The sequence below is a fragment of the Pantherophis guttatus genome, chromosome 7 (assembly GCF_059756535.1).
Source record: "Pantherophis guttatus breed Tessera chromosome 7, ASM5975653v1, whole genome shotgun sequence".
NCBI lineage: Eukaryota > Metazoa > Chordata > Lepidosauria > Squamata > Colubridae > Pantherophis > Pantherophis guttatus.
In genome coordinates, this window is record NC_142069.1 from 60167271 (window position 1) to 60190757 (window position 23487).

General features: G+C 38.2%; 1 protein-coding gene across 22 annotated transcripts in view; it reads right to left on the reverse strand.

Annotated features, from left to right (window-relative positions):
• Window positions 1–17178: 17178 nt before the first annotated feature.
• Window positions 17179–23487, reverse strand: part of NELL2 (neural EGFL like 2) — a 382878-nt gene continuing 376569 nt past the window's right edge. For all 22 annotated transcript variants that reach the window (XM_087873276.1, XM_034404437.3, XM_087873280.1 and 19 more), the window contains one exon: window positions 17179–18616. In XM_087873276.1, the coding sequence (XP_087729402.1) occupies window positions 18566–18616 (51 nt within the window). In that variant the 3' untranslated portion in view covers window positions 17179–18565. The remainder of the gene's footprint in view (window positions 18617–23487) is intronic.

Genomic DNA, 23487 nt, shown 5'->3' on the forward strand with positions numbered 1-23487 from the left:
ACAGGGTAAAATGTGTTGTGCATTGCATTTGTATGTTTGCATGCCATTGGCTCGCAAGGAGGGGAACTGTCAAGTATTTGCAAGCCATTGGCACATATATCATACAGACACTAGTGGAGGCAGAAAGTGCCCCCACCCCTATGTGGAGAGGAGGGGCTTACACTGAGTATAAAACCCCCTCTAACCTTTCCACCAAGCTCTCTTTTACGTTTTTTCTCCATGAGACATGATCTTTGATAGGGGTAGTCACACACGCTGTGTGCCCCCTATCCTAATGGATATTAAGACAGCCTTTGTATATAGTTAATATGTTTTGTTATATGAATAAATACATTTATCACATTTATTCATGCATCTGCCTTTGGACTCTTCTATGCTCCTGGGTGTTTCTACGATCCCAATTTCCACAGTCACAGAGTCCGAATGGCCACCACACTCCCTTTTATAGCCTGTGGGGTGTGGTCCAGTGACTCAGCTTAATCTCTGGCATGCCTCCTTTTCTGCTGCGCACGCTTGTCTCTCCGACGCTGGTCCAACCACAATGTTTGTTCGTCACTATCCAACGGCTCGGAAACACCTGGCTCCTGGCCAATCTCTTCTCCTTCGGGAGACACCTGAGGCATTGCCAGAGAGGAGGGTCCTGGAGAGGGAGGACTGGCCGTCTCCTCTCCTTCATGTTCGGAGCCTTCTTCCTCCGATAAGATAGGCTCGGAGGACAGAGCCACAACACTCCCTAACTGTTCTTCCAATAATCTCCCCCCTGTGAGCATGAAGGGACTCGAAGGGCATATAATTCTACTATAAGGTGTCACCTCCTACATACTCCTTGGGTCCCTGTAAACCTCTGTCCTCGGAATTCGGCCAGGGTACCAGTGTATGATGAAGTTGGAAACATCCGGTCCAAGAGGGCAGCCATTGACACTTCCTTGATTGAAAAGGTTAAAATAGGTCATTAGAAGGATGATGAATGGCCACCGGAGAGAATCATTGAGGTGTATGGACCAGCCACTTGGGCAGAAGATGGCACCTATGGGTATCGGATCCCCATCTACCTGTTAAATCGCTTGATTAGGTTACAGGCTGTTGTAGAAATAATTACTAATGAAACCGTGAAAGGCCTCACCAAATTAGTTGCTGAGAGCGTGAAGTCTCGAACGTATATCATGCAAAACCGTTTAGTCTTAGATTACCTCCTAGCCAAGGAAGGAGGGGTGTGTGGTAAATTTAATTTGTCTAATTGCTGTATTGAGACCGATGAAAGTGGCAAGGTCATTAAGGAAATAACTGATAAAATGGTCAAAGTAGCTCAGCCCGGTTCAAACTTGGAAAGGATTTAATTTAATTGACGCCTTTTCAGGTTGGTTTTCTAAACTGCCGGGCCTACAAGCTATCGTGGCATTGATTGGGTTAATAGCTGCTGGATGTGTAATTTTACCCTGCATTGTTCCCATTTTTGTTTATACAATTTCTAACAGTCTCTCTCTACTCGTGGATAAAAAGGCAACAGCTCAGATGATGGCTTGGTGGGAGTAGCTCAATGGAGGATGACCTCCCTGTTTATGAACCTCCACAGTAATCAGGGGATTTAGGTGGAGTTCCAAAGGGGGGAATGAAACAGAAGGATCTTATACTATAAATCATATTAATCTAAGTATTGTATCATGCACAGTATTATATTGTTTTCTGAGGTACTGACATTGGAGCAGAAGTTATGTTGCAAACTTCAGGAAAGTACAAGGAACAGAAATAAGGAACCTGTTAAATGTACCGATGAGCTTAATGACCTATATCTATATCATCCCTGTAATGAACTTATATTAAGAAACATATTAGCAGAAGTGTTCATGGAAAGTAACAGACTGTGTAAGATAGTATCCATATATGGAAATAGAGTCAGAAGCGTAACGCCTCTGGTGTGGCTAGAATTGCAAAATGTATAAAAGGTACACCTTGTGCATAGCCCAGGGTTCGGAATCTGACATGTGAATGCTCCGAACCTTTGCTAGCAAATAAACCTGTGTTCTCCAACTTTTGTGGTCTTGTCTCCTGCATTTGGGAAAGTGGGTTTTCCCGCTTCACTCTGAACTCTGGTGCCTCCTATTAATGCACTGAGTTGTGGCCCTGGTGTATTCTCCTGCATCTCTACGCCTCCTGTATTCCTCATTGAGCCTCCCTGTGAGGTAGGACAGAGTCATGGCTTCCTTCCTGGTTCCCTCTAGTGAGACAATAAAATTGCCCCAACTTTTGTCCAGGGATGCCAGAATAACAGCAGTCATGTTGGCCTCAGTCACGGGGTAGTCCCTGAGCACCAGTTCTGCCCTGAGTGCCTTCAACTTTCCCAGGTATTCAGCCATGCTAGCCCCAAATTTCAGTTTGGTGTTATAGAACTCCGATGTAAGCCTTGTGGTAGAGCCCAAGCTATCACTATTAAATAGGCTATATAACAACCCCCAAATCTCACCAGCTGTGAGTCCATCTAGAATGCTGGGGTACAATTTAGCATCCAGTGAACTCAGTAGAGTGGTATAGGCTTTCCTCTGGTACCACTCTTCTTGAGGCCCCCAAGGCAAATGTGGGGGGTCTAAAACCATTTCTAGGGTCCCTTCTTTTAAGAGACATACCTGTATCTCTTTATTTCATATGTTGAAGTTCTCAAACAGATGCAATTTCTCAAAATTATTTGGGAGAACAGAAACAGCTGGGGTAGAAAATGCAGATCCCACTTGCTGTCCTAGGTACCTCTGCTTAGGTTCCATTGAAGTAAATGGGAGAGGGATCCCTCTGCTGGTGAGTGTAGGTATTTTTCTCTGATTATCTTTCTCCTTTTCAGATGGAGCAGACTGGGCATGCTCGAATGACTGAGCATGCTCAGAGCTCATTCCAGCCCAGGAGCCGAAGGGAGCAGACTTCTCTCTCTGTGCTTAAGGGCCAGGCCTGAGCCCAGGCCTGTGAAACCCTGAAGATTCCTCTGGAGGAAAGATTCCTCTGGAGGAAAGATTCCTCTGTTGAGGAAAAAACAGAAAGCACGAGTCATTAGTAAGATAGAATATAGAGGTAAGGAAGTTTACCAACAGAATATGATTAAAAAGACTTTTTGGGAATTTTATACAAAGTTATATGCTAGTGACTCAATACAAGGTATAGATATAGATAGATATCTAAAGGAAGGGAATATTTTGGAATTAACATTGGAACAGAAGGAAGGATTGAATCAACCAATAACTTCTGAGGAGATTGTTGCGGCAATTAAGCAGTTAAAAATAGGGAAAGCTCCAGGAACAGATGGACTAACAGCTGTTTATTATAAGAACTTACAGCTTGAAATGGTAGAGCGGCTTAGAACTCTATTTTGTAAAATTCAATCAGGGGGAGGAGTTCCACCCTCTTGGAGAACAGCTTTTGTTTCATTGATTCCGAAGGAAGATCAAAACTGTATCAAACCTGAAAATTTTAGGCCAATTTCACTTTTGAACACAGATTATAATTTTTTTGCTAAGATACTAGCAAATAGATTAATGCCAGTTATGCAACAAGTTATTCACAATGACCAATCAGGCTTTATAAAAGGGAGACAGATGAAATATAATGTTAGGCAAATTATAAACTTATTGGAATATTTGGAGAAAAATAATCAGGTCCCTGCAGTGTTTATATTCTTGGATGCAGAGAAAGCATTTGAGGATTATAGACTAAGAGCGTTTGCAGACGACCTGGTTCTTACTTTATTATACTGGATATACGTGAGAGAGGAGGTCTTAAAATGCCTAACTTAAGATTGTATTATGAAGCAACAGCTTTATCATAAATTAGTGATTGGTTTAATTTAACTGAAGAAAGAATATTAAACATAGAAGGTTATGATTTGTTATATGGATGGCATGCTTATTTGTTGTATGAAAAAAAGTGGATAAAGTGTTTAAGGGTCATATACTCAGAAATGCATTGTTGAGGGTTTGGAAAAAGTACCAATATAAATTGAACTATAAGATACCTATATGGGCAAATCCCAGACATGCAATAGAAAATATAAGTATAGAGCAAAAAATAGAGGTGATTACCTATAAAGAGCTTCTTCTTTTGGAAAGGGGTAAGTTGCAACTGAAATCTCTGGATGAATTAAAAGAAGAAGGAATAATTTATACTTGGTTTCAGTATAGTCAGCTTCAAGCTAGATGGAGGGAGGATCAAAAAATTGGGGTTATGCAAAATGAGGAAAATTTGGTGAAACAGATTAGAGATCAAAGTCAGATGCATATTAAAAGGTTGTATAATGCATTACTGGAAATAGACTCAGAAACCGAATTGGTTAAGGATTGTATGGTAAAATGGGCACAAAACTTTCAGGAACCAGTGATGATGGAAACGTGGGAAAAGATTTGGGTCAGAAATGTTAAATTTACGCAAGCACAAAATCTGAGAGAGAATTTTTATAAAATTTATAGATGGCACTTAGAGCCTAAAAAATTATCATGTATGTACTCGAACTTGCAAGCTAAATGTTGGAGATGTGAATGTAATGATGCAACCTATTATCATATATGGTGGGACCTGTAAAAAAATCAAGGCATTTTGGATAAAAATTTGGTGGGTGATGCAGAACATTTTGAAAAGAAGTCTGAAATTTACTCCTCAATTGTTTCTATTGGGTATAATTACGGACTGTACAGTTTCAGAGACTAAATTGATTTTGAACTTAATATCAGCAGCTAGGCTGCTGGTAGCTCAATATTGGAAGAAGGACTCTTTGCCTACTATTGAAGAGTGGATATTGAAAGTAACAAACCTAGCAGAAATGGCGAAAATCTCGGCGTACTTGAAGGACCACACGCAAGAAAGATACGTATCGGAATGGAGAAGATGGATAGATTATATTCAAAATAAGCATCAGACAAGAAAATATCAAATAGCTTATGCATGAATGTTAGTATTAGAAGTATTTGGTTATCTATAGTGGAGTTAAGGTTTCGGGGGGGAGGTAGTACTTTGAGGATAAGTAAATTAATCTATCTTATGTTTGATTAAATGAAATACCTTGTATTTTGCTCTGGGAAGTCTGGGGGGGGAGGGTGGGATGAAGGGGGGGAAAGGGTGGGGGGAACATGGGGGGGGGAATTTTTTTTTGTATTTCTTTTTTGTAAAACTTTTCAATAAAAAAAAAATTGTGCCCATTTTATCATACAATCTTTAACTAACTCTGTCTCCGAGTCTATTTCTATCAAAATATTATACAACTTTTTTATATGCATTCTATTCTGATCCCTAATTTATTTTATCAAATTTTCTTCACTTTGTATAATACCAATTTTCTGATCTTTTTTCCATCTATTCTGCAGCTGTACATACTGAAACCAGGTTTGAATTGCCCTTTCCTTTCTTAGTACATTCAGAGGCTTTAACTGTAGTACATTTCTTTCTGTAAACAGAAGTTCTTTATAAGTAATTACATCCTGTCTTTGTTCTATACTTATATTTTCTATCGCATGTCTGGGTACTGCCCACATGGGTATCTTGCCATTCAATTTATATTGGTATTTTTTCCAAACACGCAGGAGGGCATTCCTTAATATATGACTTTTAAAAGTCCTATCCACCTTCTTCTCATAAACTAAGTAGGCATGCCAACCATATAACAAATCATCCCCTTCAATGTTCAGTGTTCTTTCATCTGTTAAATTAATCCAATCACTAATTGCTGACAAAACAGCCGCTTCATAGTACAATTTTAGATTGGGCAATTTCAAACCTCCTCTTTCACGTATATCCTGCATTATTTTTAATTCAACTCTCGGTCTCTTCCCTACCCAAACAAAGTTGTTAATGCCTCTCTGCCATTCCTCCAAATTTGCATCCTTTTTAAGTACTGGTATCATTTGAAAAAGAAATAGAAACTTGGGCAGAATATTCATTTTAACTACTGCTATTCTTCCCAACAAAGACAGTTGTAATTTTTTCCATTTATCCATCTCTGTCTGTATTTTATGCCATAACAATTCATAATTATGCTTGTATAATTTCCCATTTGACATTGTAATAACAATTCCTAAGTACTTAACCTTTTTCACTATCTCACATCCTGTTACTCTTTCCATTTCTTCTTTTTGATTTGTATTCATATTCTTAGCTATCATCTTTGTTTTCCCTATATTTATTTTAAACCCTGACACTTGACCATATTGCCTAATTATCTCCATCAAACCTGTAACTGAACTTACTGGTTAGGTTAAAGTTACAACCAAATCATCTGCAAATGCTCGTAATCTATAATCATGTTGCCTGATCTTGATACCCTGTATATTATCCGAGTCCCGTATTTTATTCAGCAATACTTCCAAAGTTAGAATAAACAGTAGAGGAGACAAGGGACATCCCTGTCTTGTTCCTTTCTCAATTTGAAACATTTCTGTGAGATTACCATTAACTATTATTTGTGCTGTCTGTTTCTGATACATTGCCTTAATAGACTGTATGAAATGCTCTCCCAACTGCATCTTTTGTGCTACTTTCACTAAAAACTGCCAATTCAATCGATCAAATGCTTTCTCTGCATCCAAAAACATAAGCACTGCAGGGACTTGGTTGTTCTTCCCCAGATACTCCAGTATATTAACTATTTGTCTTACATTGCTTTTCATTTGTCTCCCTTGTATAAATCCAGTTTGATCTTTATGAATCACTTGTTGCATAACTGACATTAGTCAGTGGTGGGATTCAATTTTTTTAACAACAGGTTCTGTGGGTGTGGCTTAGTTGGGGGTGTGGCTTGGCAATCATGTGACTGGGTGGGCATGGCTAGCTGGTCACGTGACTGTGTAGGCGTGCCTAGCTCGTCATGTGATCAGGTGGGCGTGGCTATGTGCATAGGGACTACTCAGAGGGCTGAAAAAAGTCATTTCTGACTGGGCCTCGCACTTTTGACCGGTCCTCACACTTATGACCATCCTCACATTTATGCCCGTGCAGCTTTCTTTTTTTTTATTGAAAAAGTTTTTCAAATACAAATTTCCCCCCCCTTTCCCCCCTCCTCCCTAACCCCCCTCACCCCCCCTTCCCCTTTGACTTCTTCATAATAAAACCCAAATTCATAACAGATTATATCATACTTTGCTATCCACTTACTCCATCTCCATATACTGACCCTTTCTTTCTAATAAAATTATCATACCCCCCTTATACTATGCTATAATATGCATTTCAAAGTGACATTCTATTATAACAATATCTAGTAACTCCTGATTTAACATAATAATATTATTATATCTCCCAATTTAACAATTTCCGCTCGTGATCTACCCTTTTACTACCCCCCATACGATATAACATTTCAAAGCATACTTCCACTCTAAAACTATTCAATAAATCCTAATTTAACACTTATTCAATTCAACTACCCATTTCCTTCCCCCCCTTCATTACATATATTCACATCTAAACATAATATCCCTTTTCTTTAAACTAAACAATCCATAACCTATCCTATCTCCACCCACTTTCCTACAAAATTACCATAATTATTCTTAGTATCTTTATTCTTCTGCCCACTCCCCTAGAAGAATATTCCCTTATGTAAATAAAATCCTAAAAGAAAAAAAAAACTTTAAGCTTGTAATCCATATAGCATCTTCTGTAATATCCTTCAACTGGATGATAAACTCCATCACCCATGTTAGGGTAACATCGCATCCTTATTCCAGCAGTATTTTCAGAATCTTCAATTACCATCTGCCCCCATCAGTAACGAATATCTTCATATTGGAAGAAAGAAAGAAAAAAAACCCCAACAACCACCCGAGTGACTTTATAATTATATTCTGTATAATGTTTATGGAGGTGTCTTTTATCCAGATTATTAATTCCAACCATCATAATAGGGTAACAACCAGATCTTCTGCGTGCCCCAATCCAGTAAATCTCTTGCCATATAACTCGACATACACGTAATATATTTATCCGGAAATCCAAAAAACAAACAAGATGTTTCCAACCATTCAATTTAAGGCCTTTTTCACATCCCAAAATAATTCAGCACTGCAGAGATCTGCCCTATCCTCAGGATAAAATAAACCAATACTTTGCCAATTATCTTTTCATATATTCAGTCCTCTCATAAGTAACTGGCATTACTGTTGTTTAGTTTAAAAGTTTTTATGTTTGTGAGACCTACTTCTTCTTTTCTTGACTTTTTGTGGGTTGGATCTCCATCCTAAATTCCTTTCTGTAGATTGTGTGTCAACTATTTGGTTTTGCTGGTGTATAACTTGATCCTGTTGGGTTTGCTTTTGTGGCTGAGATCTTTCTGGTTCTGTAAATTGTATATCAACTGATTGACTTCCATGCTGGTTTGTGGCTTGACAAATCATTGCAATAGGATCCGGAACCGCCTCTCTTATATTAAATAATCCAGCTGAGACCTCTGAAAGAGAATCCAAAAGCGGCTCATCTGTGGAGACCTCTTTAACTTGTTGTTTCTTCATTGTCTCCATCTCCTTCTGCTTTTCTTGAATTTCTGTCTCTTGTTGATTTTGCTTTTTAAGTACCTTATGATAAAATTCTTCCGCTTTTTCAACAGTATTTAACTGATATCTTATTCCTTGATATCTCAGTATTATACCCACTGGAACATCCCACCTGAATAGAATATTTTGTCTTCTTAACTCAGTCACCAATAGTCCAAATTTCTTTCTATCTCTTACCATCTTAGGCGGCAATTCCTTATATATCCAAATTTTTCTCCCATTCAGTTGTAAAGTAGAATTAAAAGATTTTTGCACAATATCATTCCTTATCTCTTTATCTGTAAAGTAAATCACCACATCTCTAGGCAGTTGCCTTTGTTTTGCAATCCAGGAATTCACTCTGTAAGCCTTATTAATTTTACTAAATACCTCCTCAGGATGAACCTTTAAGATCCCAGCCAAAACTTGAGCAGATGTTTTTCTTAAATCATCACTGTTATTTTCCTGTAAGCCTCTGATTCTGATCGCAAATTCTGTAATCCTGTATTGCAGCATTACAACCTCTCTTTCAATTCCTTGCTTTATATCTTCTGCATTATAAGTCTCGTGACCAGCTTCCTTTTTAGACTTTAGTTCTGAGCTATTATCTCGAATATTTATTAAGTCCTTTTCAATTCTTAATATTTTATTATCCAAATTATCAATTTTCTCCATTTTAGACTCTAGCAATTTAATATTTGTATCCAACTTTATAACAATTTCTGAAAAACCATTAGTCACTGTTACAATTTTTTGTTGCAAATTGTCATACTTTTGTTGTATCATTTCTTTAATTTCCTGCCTTAAATTTTCAAATTTCTGGTTCACAGTCTCATAATATTTTGCCATTTCCTCCTGAATAAATTCTTTTAAATTAAAACCATTCTGCAGAGTCAGTAGGTTCAGAGCTTGCTCAAACAGTTGTGAGTGGGGGAGCACCCCCCCTTCTTGTCTATCAGATTTTATTAGTAACGCCATCCTTCCAGCAAACTGTTCTTTTTTACCCCCCAAACACGATCAAGTACAAATCTCCAAGAAGAGAGGAACTTAAAATAACTCTTTTTCTTTCAAATTGTAGCCAGCACTATATATTCCGCTACTTTGTATCTGTTATGGAAGGACTCTTAGTTTCAGCTTTCTTCTACTTCCCAAGCCTCAGCGGCCATTTTAAAGCTTTTTTTCCCCCCCTCTTTCACTTTAAAATGCTTGTAAATTCATTAAGGATACTTGCGATTTAGGATCCAAAATCCAAGTCTCCTCTTTTTTAATAAGTCCATCTGTTAGTTTCGTTAGTTAATCCGGTTCCAGCGCCTAGCTCTGCAGAAAAGCAGAGTGCACTCAATGCCCGGAGCGGCGGCAAGGGACAATAGGGAGCTCCAACCTGCTCGTCCCCAAGAGTTAAAAAAGACTCTGGGGACTTTGCAGAGAGCTCTACCCACCCCCGCCTGCTCAGACTCACATTTCCATCAGGAAATGGAGTTTTTCGAGCCGCCTTTCAGATGTAAAGGCGGCTCTTTTACAGGCAACGGGGTGGCAGTCACGAAGGACCGTCTGGCGGCGCCGGAAGCCAGACAGGAAGCCCCCCGTGCAGCTTTCTTAACAACCATGTCACTCATTTCACAACTGCTTCTCTTCACCATGGTGACAAGATAGGGCAAAAACGTAAAATGTGAGGACAGTCGTAAGTTCGAGGACTGGTCAAAAGTGTGAGGACCAGTCAAAAATAACTTTTTCAGCCCTCTGAGCAGTCCATATGCACAAAAGGACTAACCAGAGGGCTGAAAAAAGTGATTTCTGACAGGTCCTCACACTTTTGACCGGTCTTCGCATTTATGACTGGTCATCATTTATGCCCATTGTAGCATTCTTAACAACCATGTCACTCATTTCACAACTGCTTCTCTTCACCATGGTGACAAGATAGGGCAAAAACGTAAAATGTGAGGACAGTTGTAAGTTCGAGGACTGGTCAAAAGTGCGAGGACCAGTCAGAAATAACTTTTTCAGCCCTCTGAGTAGTCCATATGCATAAAAGAATACAGCAATAGAGAGGGATGAAGGAAGGGAAGGGAAATTAGAGTAGGAGGGAGGGTAAGAGAGGGAGGAAGAGAGGAGGAGAAGGAGAAAGGAAGAGGAAGTAGGGAGGAGAAGAAGCGGGGGGGGGAAAGAAAATAAGAAGGAAAGAAAAGAGAGAGGTGGTAGGTTTGAGGAGAAAGATTGCTGTACAATAAAAAAGATGAAAGGGAAGAAAGCCAACCCCAAACAAATATAAAGATATTAAGATAAAGAATGAATTGTTAAACTTTAAAGAATAAAAGAGAACAAATATGAATAAATAGCAATAATTAGAAACACACATACAAACATACAATGTATTTTCTTTGAACAGAGTATTTGGCCAGTTCACAAATTTAACCAGTGTTTAGTCATTTCAATTAAATTTACAATTTCTATATTTTCTTTTTACCATATTTATTCCTCATCTATTTTTTTAAAAAAATAATATTACCTTTCATCTTAATCAAATTCAATTTTTCCCTTCTATTCTATATTATACCCCTTCCCATTGTCATCTATTTTTATATCCATCCTCACATTGGTTAATTATGTAATATTAGTTGTTTAATATAAATTCAACATTTTAATATAAATCAATTAGTTATATAACTACCTTTTTTGTATATTAATCAATATGAACATGAATATTCCAATGATTTCCATGCAATCCAATTTCTTACAAATCAATTAATTATATTTACCAATAATAATAAACCAAATCATTTCCCCCATATATTCCTCCAAACCACAACTTAACCATTTCTGCTTTCAGAAATATACAATTAATAGTATCTCAATTATTACAATTCCCTAGTTAAATAGAGCTTTTTTTCTTTTGTGTTTTAAAATCTTGAACTCTCCTCTTTTGCCCTAAATTTCCCATTGTTTGCACCTACCTTTTTTGGTGAGGAAAAAGAAAAGAATTCTGCCTGCCTAATTTCCCAACGTTGCAGCAACAGCAAAGCAGTTTCAGTTTCGTGTTTCAGCAGAGCTAAGGGAAAAAAAATCTGCTCCAGGACTCTTTGCAAGGAAGCAGCAGAGTCCTGAGCAAAACAGCTGAGAGCAAATCAGTTAAGAGTCGGGAGGCCGATAGAATCAAGGGGCTAATTAGCCTATGCTGAAGCTCCGTGGGCCAATAAAATTACAAACAAACACCGAACCATTTGTTAAATTGCTGGCTCGCCCGCCCCTCGCCCACCACTATTTATTGGCAATAAATAGTGGTGCGGAGGGGCGGGGCAAGCCAGCAATTTAACAAATGGTTTGGCTGCACCACTGGCTATAGGGCGGCCCTTTGAAGCCCCGCAGCAAAAATTTGAAGTTTTTTTTCCTCTAGCCATCAGCTGGGACTCCGGAGGCAGCAATAGATTGGGAGTGGGCGGGGTAAGCGAACGGCTGGCAATCCAACAGAGCAGAGAGTGAGGGTGAGTGAAGGCGTGGAAGCTGCTTTCTCCATCCTGCTCTCTTGCATCCGGAGCCAGTGGGGAACCACATGGCAGCCCACATGGATCCCAGGCAGCGGAACTCAGGCTAGGGAAGGGGTGGGCAATTATGGCTCTTTTACAACCTGTGGCCTTCAACTCCCAGAATTCCTGAGACAGCCAAGCTGTCTCAGGAATTCTGGAAGTTGAAGTCCACAGGTTGTAAAAGAGCCACAATTGCCTACCCCTGGCTAGGGTAGGCTGGCACCGCGCGGGTGGGAGGTGGGGCGGGGCGAGGGGCGGGCCAGCCAGCAATTTAACAAACGGTTCGGTGTGCTGCGGGGCCAATAAATTACAAAAAAACACCGAACCGTTTGTTAAATTGCTGGCTCGCTCGCCCCATTTATTGGAATAAATAGTAGTGCGGAGGGGCGGGGCAAGGGGCGGGGTGAGCCAGCAATTTAACAAAGGGTTCGGCCAAACCCCCTAGAACCGGCAGAATCCCAACACTGACATTAGTCTATTTGCCAAAATTTTTGCAAAGATTTTATAATCTGTATTAAGCAATGATATGGGTCTGTAATTTTTGGGTTGACTATGATCTTGATCTTCTTTTGGGATCAGGGAAATAAAAGCTGTTCTCCAGGATGGTGGCACTTCTCCTCCCTGTTGTATTTTAACAAATAGTATAGTATAATTTAGTATAGTATAATTTTATTTCTATACTGCCCTTCTCCCGAAGGACTCAGGGCGATGTACAGCCTATTTAAAAACGCAAGACAAACATCAATTAAAAATTTAAAATTATTAAATAAATTTGGCTCAATTTAAAACCCCAGAAATTTAAAATACCCCAATTTAAAATTATTATGTTGATAGCCCAGCCTGGCGGAACAACAGGGTCTTCAGTGCACAGCGAAATACCCGGAGATCGGAGATCTTATGTATTTCCGGGGGCAGTTCTTAAATAACTCCTTAAGAGGTTCTACCATTTCTAAGTGAAAATTTTTATAGTACACTGCTGTCAAACCATCTGTACCAGGAGCCTTTCCACTTTTTAACTGTTTAATTGCCAAAAGAATTTCCTCAGTGGTTTTTAATACATTCAATCTTTCCCTTTGTTCATCAGTAATTGCAAGAATGTTTTCCTTCTGCAAATATCTCTCTATATCATTACCTTGTATATTATCACCAGCATATAACCTCATATAAAAATCTAAAAATGCTTTCTTAATCATATTCTGTTGATATACCTCTTTACCTTTATACTCTATTTTTTCTATTGTATGAGATTTTTGTTTTTTCCTTAACATATATGCTAACCACCTGCCTGGTTTATTTGCATTACAAAAAGTATTATGTTTAGCGTATTGCAAGTGTGTTGCAACTTGATCTGACATCAACATATTAAACTGTCGAAGGACTTCCGGTGGCACCGCAGGCGTCGGCAGCATCTCCTTTGGGTGCGCTAACCCCCATGATTTTGTAAGCCGCTAGAGCAGCAAAAATCAGCTGTTCTAGTGGCTCGGAACTTTCCCCTCGGGAGAAGAGGGGAAGGCAAGCAGGCAGGTGTGGGTTGAGCTCCCCAGGATCCCCAGGATTAATCCTGGGGCGCAGAGGGTGAGAGCTCCCCAAGCACCTGAAGAAGCTCCGCAGAGCAAGACAGGAGAAATCACAACTGCAAGTACTAAACTTTAACTCTAATAAATTACCACTTCCTTCAGAGTTTGAGATGGGAGAAAGTTAAAGAAGATGGCGCTGAGTTGCTTAAGGGTGTGAAATCGAAAGTTAAAAGAGAAAGTGCCTGTTAACGCTCATTAACACTCATTAATGCTGTCAGCACCTTTAAAAGACTTTGCTGGGGAATTTTGAGGATTGGAAATTAATATTGATTTAACAATAAGCCATAATAAGTATTAAGGACTGAGATTAAGAAGACCTGTTGGTTCTGCTGAGTGGCTGGAGGGAAAGTGTTGGAAATGGCTGCGAAGCAAATAAAAACTGTTGTGACTAAAGATGTAATGGCTTCTTTTATATTCTTGTCCATCTGGTTTATCCACTAACACCTGTTCTTTCTTTTTTATTTCCTCTTCCAATTCCCTCCGTTTTTTCCCTTGTCTACGTCTGTAGGAATTATTCAAATTTATTAAAACTCCTCTCATATATGCTTTACTTGCATCCCATACCATTTCCACAGGTGTACCCTTATGCATATTTAAAACAAAAAATTCTTTCATTAACTTTTTACATTCTATCACATTTGCCTCATATCGAAACAAGTTTTCATTCAGTCTCCAGGATCTCCTGGACCCCTCCCCAGACTCTAGTTCCCATCCACACCGGATTATGGTCTGTTAAGGTTCTTGGACATATCTTCGTCTTCTTTACCCTGGAAAGAAAATCATTTGTAATTAGTATAAAATCAATTCTAGAAAAAGATTGGTGCCTATCAGAAAAAAAAGTAAAATCTTGTTCTTTAAAATTTCATTCACGCCATATATCTCTCAACTCCATATCATCCATCATGTCAAAAAAAGATTTAGGCAATTTAGCCCGTGTTTGAACATTTGGCAAAAGAGTTTTTTTATCTTTTGTGGTGTCCAATACACCATTCCAATCACCCATCATTATGCATGATTTGTAATCCATTTGTATTAATTTTTTATGCAAAAGTTTATAAAATTTCTCTTGTTGCTGATTGGGAGCATATACTCCCACTAAAAGTATTTTCTTCCCTTCTATTAATAGTTCAATCATTATATATCTTCCTTGTGGATCTGCTTCAATTAATTTAGCCATTAAGTCTGTTCTTAGGTATATAACTATACCATTTTTCTTCTCAGGAGCTGATGCAACAAAGTGTTTGCCCAATCTAGCATTTATTAAGTATTTCTGATCACTTGTTCTAATATGTGTTTCTTGCAAGCAGATTACATCATTTTTAAACTGTTTCAAATAATGAAAAATTTTCTTTCTCTTTTGTGGTGAGTTTAGGCCATTAACGTTCCATGTCAAAAATTTATTTGCCATCCTTGGCCCCTGAAAGCTTATAGAGCACCAACTGGAAGTCCTCCTGGAATTTCCTCTTTGGTCTAGCTCCTCCCACAGTTTCCATATTTGTAGTTACAATTTCTCAGGTTGTTATCTGGCTTTGTTGCTTCTTTAGTTCTTATTCTTTGCGTTTGGTTGCTGCTCGAGTTTGTCTTTGATCCTTGGGATCTTCCATTTTTTCAAATAAATCCAGAAGTTGAACATCCTCTGAAAGTTGCAATAATTCTTGTTGAGTGGTCAAAACATCTCCTTGAGCTTGTGCCTGCATAATTTCCTTTTCCCCCTTTCTGACCTCTCCTGGTTCTTTCCTTCTTCTGGCATCTGGAGATGGTGGGTTTCCAGCCTTTAGTATGGTAGTGTAAAAATCTCTTGCCTTTCAAACTGAGTTGAGACGATGTCTCTCACCCAAATAATTCACCACTAATCCAGCTGGAGCTTCCCATCTGTACTGTAACTGATGCCTTCTAAGTTCATCAATTAGAAATGCATAGTCCTTTCGAGATCTCAACATTTTTGTGGGAATCTCCTTCATTACTGAAACCTCCTGTCCTGCCACTTGAAGTTTCTTCTTATAAGAGACTTGTAAAACTCCGTTTCTTTTTCTCCTTGTGACAAAGTAGATCACAATATCTCTTGGTAATTGTTAAAGTTTAGTACTTGCAATTGTGGTTTCTCCTGTCTTGCTCTGCCTGCTTTAAAACCAATCGCTGTAAGATCATTTAGTTCACAGGGGTGGTCGCGGTGCCTTGTTCTGTTAAAAAAACACACACATCCCGGATCCGGAGCTTCTTCAAGTGCCTGGGGAGCTCTCACCCTCTGAGCCCCAGGATTAATCCTGAGGGTCCTGGGGAGCTCTACCCACACCTGTCTGCTCGCCTTCCCCTCTTCTCCTGAGGGGAAAGTTCCGAGCCGCTAGAACAGCTGATTTTCGCTGCTCTAGCAGCTTTATGAAATTGTGGGGGTTAGCGCTCCCAAAGGAGCTGCTGCCGATGTCTGCGGTGCCATCGGAAGTCCATTTTCTGAATTATACTAATGCCATTGTAACACAGCGATTCATTTTCTAAAGCTCTACTGCTTTATCCATCCTGCAATTTCTCAGAAAATCTAAGTATTCATTTTTTTTATAATAGTCATGAGTCATGACTACACATAGTCTGTCATCTGATGCTTACAAAATAATAGAAAAGAATCATGATTTGAAGTTGACAGTAAATAGTTGTCGCCAATATCTTTTTATTGTTTGGAGGCATGATACTATTATGTTATTCCTGTTGATGGGAAGAATATTATATAATAGAGTATTTTGAAATCAAATAATTAAGGCTTTGGGTTGCTGAAATTAATCAGTAAAACAGTCTTGGCATGTTCAGGCTGAGGTCACTGATTTCAGGAAAATCTGAAAAATTGTGGAGTCATATAAACAACAAAGGCTAAATATATTGACCATTTTAATGAACTTCTATTAACTGAAGAGCCTTGGGCATCAAAACTTTGAAACAACAGTTCTTTAGATCACTCTCATTTGTAATTCTTGTTATTTGTTGGCATCCAAGGAGCCAAACAGATTTCTTAGCTAACTTCCTTCTTCCAGCTTAATTTATTTTTCTTTTTAAGTACATTTAGAAAATTCAGGAATTAGTTGTAATTATATACTGGAAGTAGCATGTTTTGATCCTTTCCAGGCATAAATTCCATAACACCTAATAAGATCCATCTGGGCTTTCCTTCCTGAAGCAGATTGTCAGCTTTTTCACTGCAAATTGCTCACACACTAATAATAAATTAGAATCTAATCCTGCCACAATATTGCTTTTTATCAAATTGGACTTTTGTATATCATCAGCACCTGACTGCTGTTATAGATAACTGTCATTGGTGTTTGGTATTTAAGGCAAACTATGATCCACTGAAAGTTATTAGCAGATGATGTATTGAAATGTTCACACTGAAAAACTCTGCTGCTTGAAGAGTTTGTGAATAAAACAGGAAAAAAATGCCTGTAGTAGCTGTTGTTTATAGACAAGCATTTGAAAAGCACATGTACAACAGTGTATCAATATGCACATTCCTTCTGAAAAACTTTCTTTTTCATAATTCGTAATAGAATGTTACATGTGTCGGACCTTTGAAATAATCCAGACAAGAAACACAATATCCATAGTTTCTTCTACTTTTATTGTAAGTTTACAGTAACAGAGTATTGCAAGTTTGAAAGCATTTTCGCCTCCTGTACTTCTACTTTCCAGAAAAGTAAGGAGACTCCCTTACGAGACACTTACGCAGCATCTTTGCTTTTGTGCACTGGCATAGCTTTTTGCCTGATGGTTATCTACTCTGTGGCTTTTCCTTCTGGTTCCCAAGGTAATTCGCACATTGCATTATACCTAGTTGTTAAATGAATCATGCAGTCATTAAGCAAATCTGGCTCCAATTGATTTTGCTTGTTGGAAGCTGGCAGAGAAGGTTGCAAATCGCAATCAAATGACCATGACCATAAATTACTCCAACTATCAGAAATGTAAACCAGTTGCCAAGCACCCAAATTGTGGTCATGTGACTGTAGAATTGGTGTGATGATTGTAAGTTTGAGGATGAGTCATAACTCACCAATTCTGAGGCCAACGTAATTTTGAACAATTGTTCAATAAACAGTTGTAAGTCAACAACTACCTATATGCTATGGGGAGCACACTTAGTCTTGTCATTCAGGTTAGAATCTTTTACTGCCCAGATGTACTGCCATCCAGTACATTGAAGACAGTGAGATGAGAATGATGGAAATGGAGGAAATGGCAAAATGTGCTTCCTCATCTTCCCCCTATTGTGAATATAATTACACGATGAACTTTATTAATGAATGCATTCTGTAAATTTGACAAAAACATAAGGTAAGAGAAATATTTATTTAAATTTTGCACAAGGAGTATATACTGGACAAATTCAATCAAGGAGTAAGTGCAATCAAATGAGGAAATACAGATGATTTTTTCATAAGAAAACATTATGCAATCATGCATTATTTTTACAGTTAGATTGTTTCACAGCTGTAGATACGTTGCAAAAAAAATGTGTGTTTCCAAAAGATATCCTTTTATATAACTTTTGCGATTCTTGGAGTTACCAATCAAACAAATTATATATAGTCAAGTGGAGTTATATTAAAAAATATATTTTGGCCATAGATGATGTGCAGTTTCAAAACTTTAGTAAGCATTTCCCTTCTTGAAGATTTTGACATCTTTATTTTATTTGCATGTCATTTTTTTCAGTAGTTCAGTATCTTACATAATGATGTCAAACACAAACATGAACCAGAACTTGAACCTCACATCAAAACATAGGTTTATACATCTGAAATTGTTCCTAGTCATACACATTTCATTCAGACTGAGGAACTAGACATCTCATTCAATTCATATCATTTCTTCACTGTAATTGTATCAAATTAATCTTGTTCCAGGTTCGGCTTATTAATTTTTGGTTTGTAAGTCCTTTTGGAGAAATATACTTTAACATAAATTGTCCAGGATTATGATACTGTTTTCACAGTTCCTGCAGACACTGTGGATCTACAGAGCAGCAAATATGCCCATTCTAGAAAAAATATGAAAAAGTGATTTATTTTTCAGCAGAGTTTTTTAAATTAAGCATGTGTCCCTAGAAACAATGAAATGGAGGGAGACAAACCCATTCATTAGCACTTGTTCAACTGTCTTGCATACACTTTTGTTTGATGTTCTACTTAGATTAATTCGGCAATTTTTATTTGCCATACTTTAATGACTAACATCACTTAAAATGAATACTTGAATCCCTTTTTTATATTTAATTATTTGATACCTATGCACAGTACATGTATACTCCTAATCTGTATATTAATATTCCTTCTGAAACAGAGCATGCCACCTACCCTTGTTTTATTTTCATACATAAAAAAAAATCCTGGAAGTAGTTTGATACTACTACAACTAAAGAGTGAATGAGAAGCTTGTTGATACTTGATGTGTGATGGAAGCAGAATGTGACCTCAACAAATAGTTGCTGATGAAAGAAATTATTTTACAGATGCTAGTGCATATGGTATGTTGCATTTTCTATTATTATCACAGCTACAAGTTAAATTGAAGATTGTCTTTTCTCTTGATCATACCACAGCAATAGACATAGCTAACTGCCTCATCAGCTATTGTTATTAAGTATTGCAAGGTTGGCAGTTAAAAGTGTAATCAAATTTCAGGATTACAATAATTCCTTTTTTTCTTCCATAACATTTTAACATACTACAGGTAATCTTTTCAGAATCTATTCATGTGCCTCAGATTATATTCCTATTAAACTGGTAATATTTTTCTTAAATGTTGTTAGATTAACCAAAATAAAGAATAATGCTTCCAAACTTTCATCACTTGGTTTAGCTGAAGTAGAAAAGATGAATATTCATGCCTAGAATTCCACCTATTTGTTTTAACAGTTATAAACTGGACTATGCATTCCAGCTTTTATGCACATTGATTCTTGGAAACCACTGGGAATATAACATAGACCCCCTTTTTGAATTTCATGATAAAAAAAGGTTGAATATAAATGTGCCTCACAAATAACTTACTGTGAATTGAATTCCACTCTGTGCCTTCATTCAAATTTAAATTCTACTTTGACCATTTTCTAACAATAGCAGAAGGCTGCTGGCTAAATAAATTATATAACAGACATAATTTTGCTCTCTTTTCCAGTCTGTCTTATTGTCAGGACTGCCATCTTCAGCTTGGCGCATTACTGGCATCCTTCCATCAAAGGCTAAGGGAGAGAGGTTATGGGGGGGATGAATAAATGGGCAATAAACCTGTGTTAGTATGTGATGGGAAATAGGGAGGGGGGAAAGGACAGTTGAGGAAGACCAGGGATGCTTCAAACCAGTTTGTGCCAGCCTTCAAGACACTGAGACACTGGGAAAGGAATTTCAATTGCTCCAAACACTGGACGTTAGAAAAACACCTAGACACCAGCTCATTGGATGGTGTTGGGCTGGACAAGTGCAGGGAGGGGAATGGATCGACAGGAAAGATTTGTATGCTTACACATGGGAAATTCAATTCTGGCCTGACTATACTGCACCCAGCATCTTTTAGTAAAAGAACCTATCACTTCAACTAAATGGAATTGAGGGCCTTTTTTTCTTAAGGGATTGGAGCGGGGCAGGTCTGACACTTATAGTGTATGTAATCATGCAACCACCTACTACTCTTTAAATAAACATTAGCTTAAATAAAAATACCATATTTTTTGGAGTATAAGACGTTCTGGAGTATAAGACGCACATTCGTTTTTGGGGAGGAAAACAAGAAAAAGAATTCTGCCTCTGCCTACCAGCATCCATCGGTATTCATCTGGCTAGCGCCTTTGCAACAAACAGCAAACAGCCTGGTAAGCTTCAGCATGTTATTGCAGCCTGATTTAGCACAAACAGCTGATTGGCAGTTGGATCAGCCTCCCAGAATATTGCCAATCAGGTCTTCCAGGCTGCAGGGATCGCCAGAGCTGATCACCGCCTCCGCGTGTCCCGTTTTTGGCCTCCATGCATTGCATTTTCAGCCGGTTTCAGGTGGTGGGGATCGCCACTGCCAATCCCCACCACCTGGAACTGGCTGAAAATGTGATGCATGGAGGCAAAAAACGGGGCATACAGAGACCGAAAAAGTGACGTGCGGAGGCGGCAATTGGTGGAAATGTGCTATGCTGTTCCGCAGCCTGGAACAGGTCTAAAACGGGCCGTGCAGAGGCTGAAAACATGACACGTGACCAAAAATGGCCAAGGGTGGGGGCTGGCAGGTGGGTGGGGCTTCAGCAACGTTCGGTGTATAAGACGCACCACAATTTTCACCCACTTTTAGGGGGGGAAGGGCATCTTATACTCCAAAAAGTATGGTAACTTAAAGACATGATCTCAGAAGTAATTTTGAAGAAACTACATATTATTCTACAGCATATAATATTATTCTATAGAATCATTATTCTAGAACTGCATATTATTATTCTATATAATAGAAGTTTTCCTGTTACATGATACTATCAAATTTGCATTCCTCAGCCTCCACATCACTCTTTGCTACTAACAAAAATGAAGAAAAATTGACCACTTTAAATACACTTTAAAACTTAAATATATTTAAGGCTGCACTTAAGGACTAAGAAATTGATACAACATCTTATGTCATGGTTATATTCAGCTAAAAGTAATTTTATAATTTTGAATAAAATTATTTTATTGCAAGTTGAAGTCTTATCCCATTACCTTCCTTTCTATGCAGTCCAAGAACATTTAGAACATTAATATTCTATTTTATAGTATTACATTATATTCATATAGCAAGTAATGAGTCTCATTTTAATTAGAATGTTGTAGTTATTTAATGCATGACACTGAAAATACATCAAACTCAAACTCAAGGCCCAGAGTGTCAAACTCAAGGCCTGGGGCCCAGATCCGGCCCATGGGGTGCTTAGATCTGGCTTGCGGGGTCGCCCTGAAAACAGCGAAAGATCAGCCCACAGTGCCTCTGCCAGTGAAAATGGAACTTGGGAGGGCTGCTCTGTTTTCACTGGCAGAGGCCATCGCAGCCGAAAATGGAGCTCAGGAGCTCATTTTCTCTGTCAGAGTGCTCAGGCCACCACAGGCACCCCAACATGAGTGATGTCAAACTGGCCATGGCTACCCTGGCCACCCCCATCCCAGCCCCCTGATGTCAAACATAACCCTGAAGTGGCCCTCAATGAAATTGAGTTCGACACTTCTGTGCTAGAAGAATCATTTATACTCTAAACATGTTTGTCTTTTATTTATGAAGTAAAATAATTGTGCCACAATCCTGAGGATAATGAATTTGGGTGTTTTCTTTCCAGCAGATCCAGGGCAAAGTGAATGCTAACTGTAAGAGGGACCTTGGAGTCCTAGTGGACAATCACTTAAACATGAGTCAGCAATGTGATGCTGCAGCCAAAAATGCTAATACAATCCTTGGTTGTATAAACAGAGACACAGAATCAAAAATCACATGAAGTATTAGTACTGCTTTATAAAGCCTAAGTAAGACCCCTGGAATACTGCATTCAGTTTTGGTCACCACATTACAAAAAAGATGTTGCACTTTGGAAAAAGTGCAAAGAAGAGCAACTAAGATGATTAAAGGCCTGGAGACTAAAACATATGAAGAACGGTTGCAGGATTTGGCTAGTCTAGAGAAAAGAACTAGGGGGAACATGATAGCAGTATTCCATATTTGAGAGGCTGCCACAAAGAGGGGGTCAATTTATTTTCCAAACCACCAGAGGGCAGGACAAGAAACAATGGATGGAAAGGAGGGAAGCAACCTGGAATTAAGAAGAAACTTTCTAACAGGAAGGACAATTAACCAGTGGAACAGCTTGTCTTCAGAAGTTGTCAGTGCTTCATCACTGGAGGTTTTTAAGAAGAGACTGAACAGTCACTTGTCTGAAATGGCATAGGTTCTCCTGCTTGAGCAGGCAGCTGGACTAGATGACCTCCAAGGGCCCTTCCAGCTCTATTCTGATTGACTGAAATAGAAGTCTAATTAGCATTTCATTTTCTTGAGCAAAAAGAAAAAAGTAATCCATACTAGGGTAGGACTGTGACGCAATAACATCTACAGTACACAGCAGGAGCAAGAATTCTCTTTCATATTTTAAGAATTTAAAAATGCTTTAAGGTCTGGTCTAACTCTAACTCTTTCAGGTATGATTTGTTAAATTTCTTTATAAATTTTAAGAAATAATGGGAAATTGGTTTCTCTCCAAAAGCAGAGAGAGAAGTAACTAACCCTTTTTTCTAATGCGAACAATCCCTAAAAGTTGGTTCTTGAAAATATTCCAATTTGGGAGGGGGAGAGGATTAAAAGGAGGATTGTCTTCAAAATGACAATCATCATGATTTATATATAAATAGGACTGCCTTGAACACTGATAGTTTTGTTCATAGAAAGCAATTCTATGAGTAGTAGAAGAAAAATTAGACAAATGAAAATAAATTAGGTTGAACAAAAATCTGTAGTGTTTATTTAGTTACAGATATATCATATGATTCTTTGCTGCAGATGCAAGGTATTTTTATAATACTCATTTCTTGATATCATACCCAAAAAGACTACAGCAATTATATTAAGAAGCAAAAAAGAAAATCTTGACATTCAGAACAGATATTTTTGTTTTCTAGGGGCCTAGAATTGACTAGTATATTGTCTACACAATACAGTAATTTTATAATGGTTCTAGTTTTATCGTGATTTCATTTATTTTATGTTTATCCAGGACTAGCTTGCCCATTATACATTTTATGGTTTTGACTACTTGATTTTGAGTTTATTAGGATCTACCGTGGCAGTTTTAATTATACCTTCAAAGGTTTAGTATATTTTCCCCTCGTCATGTGATTTTTTAAAAATTACTGTTTT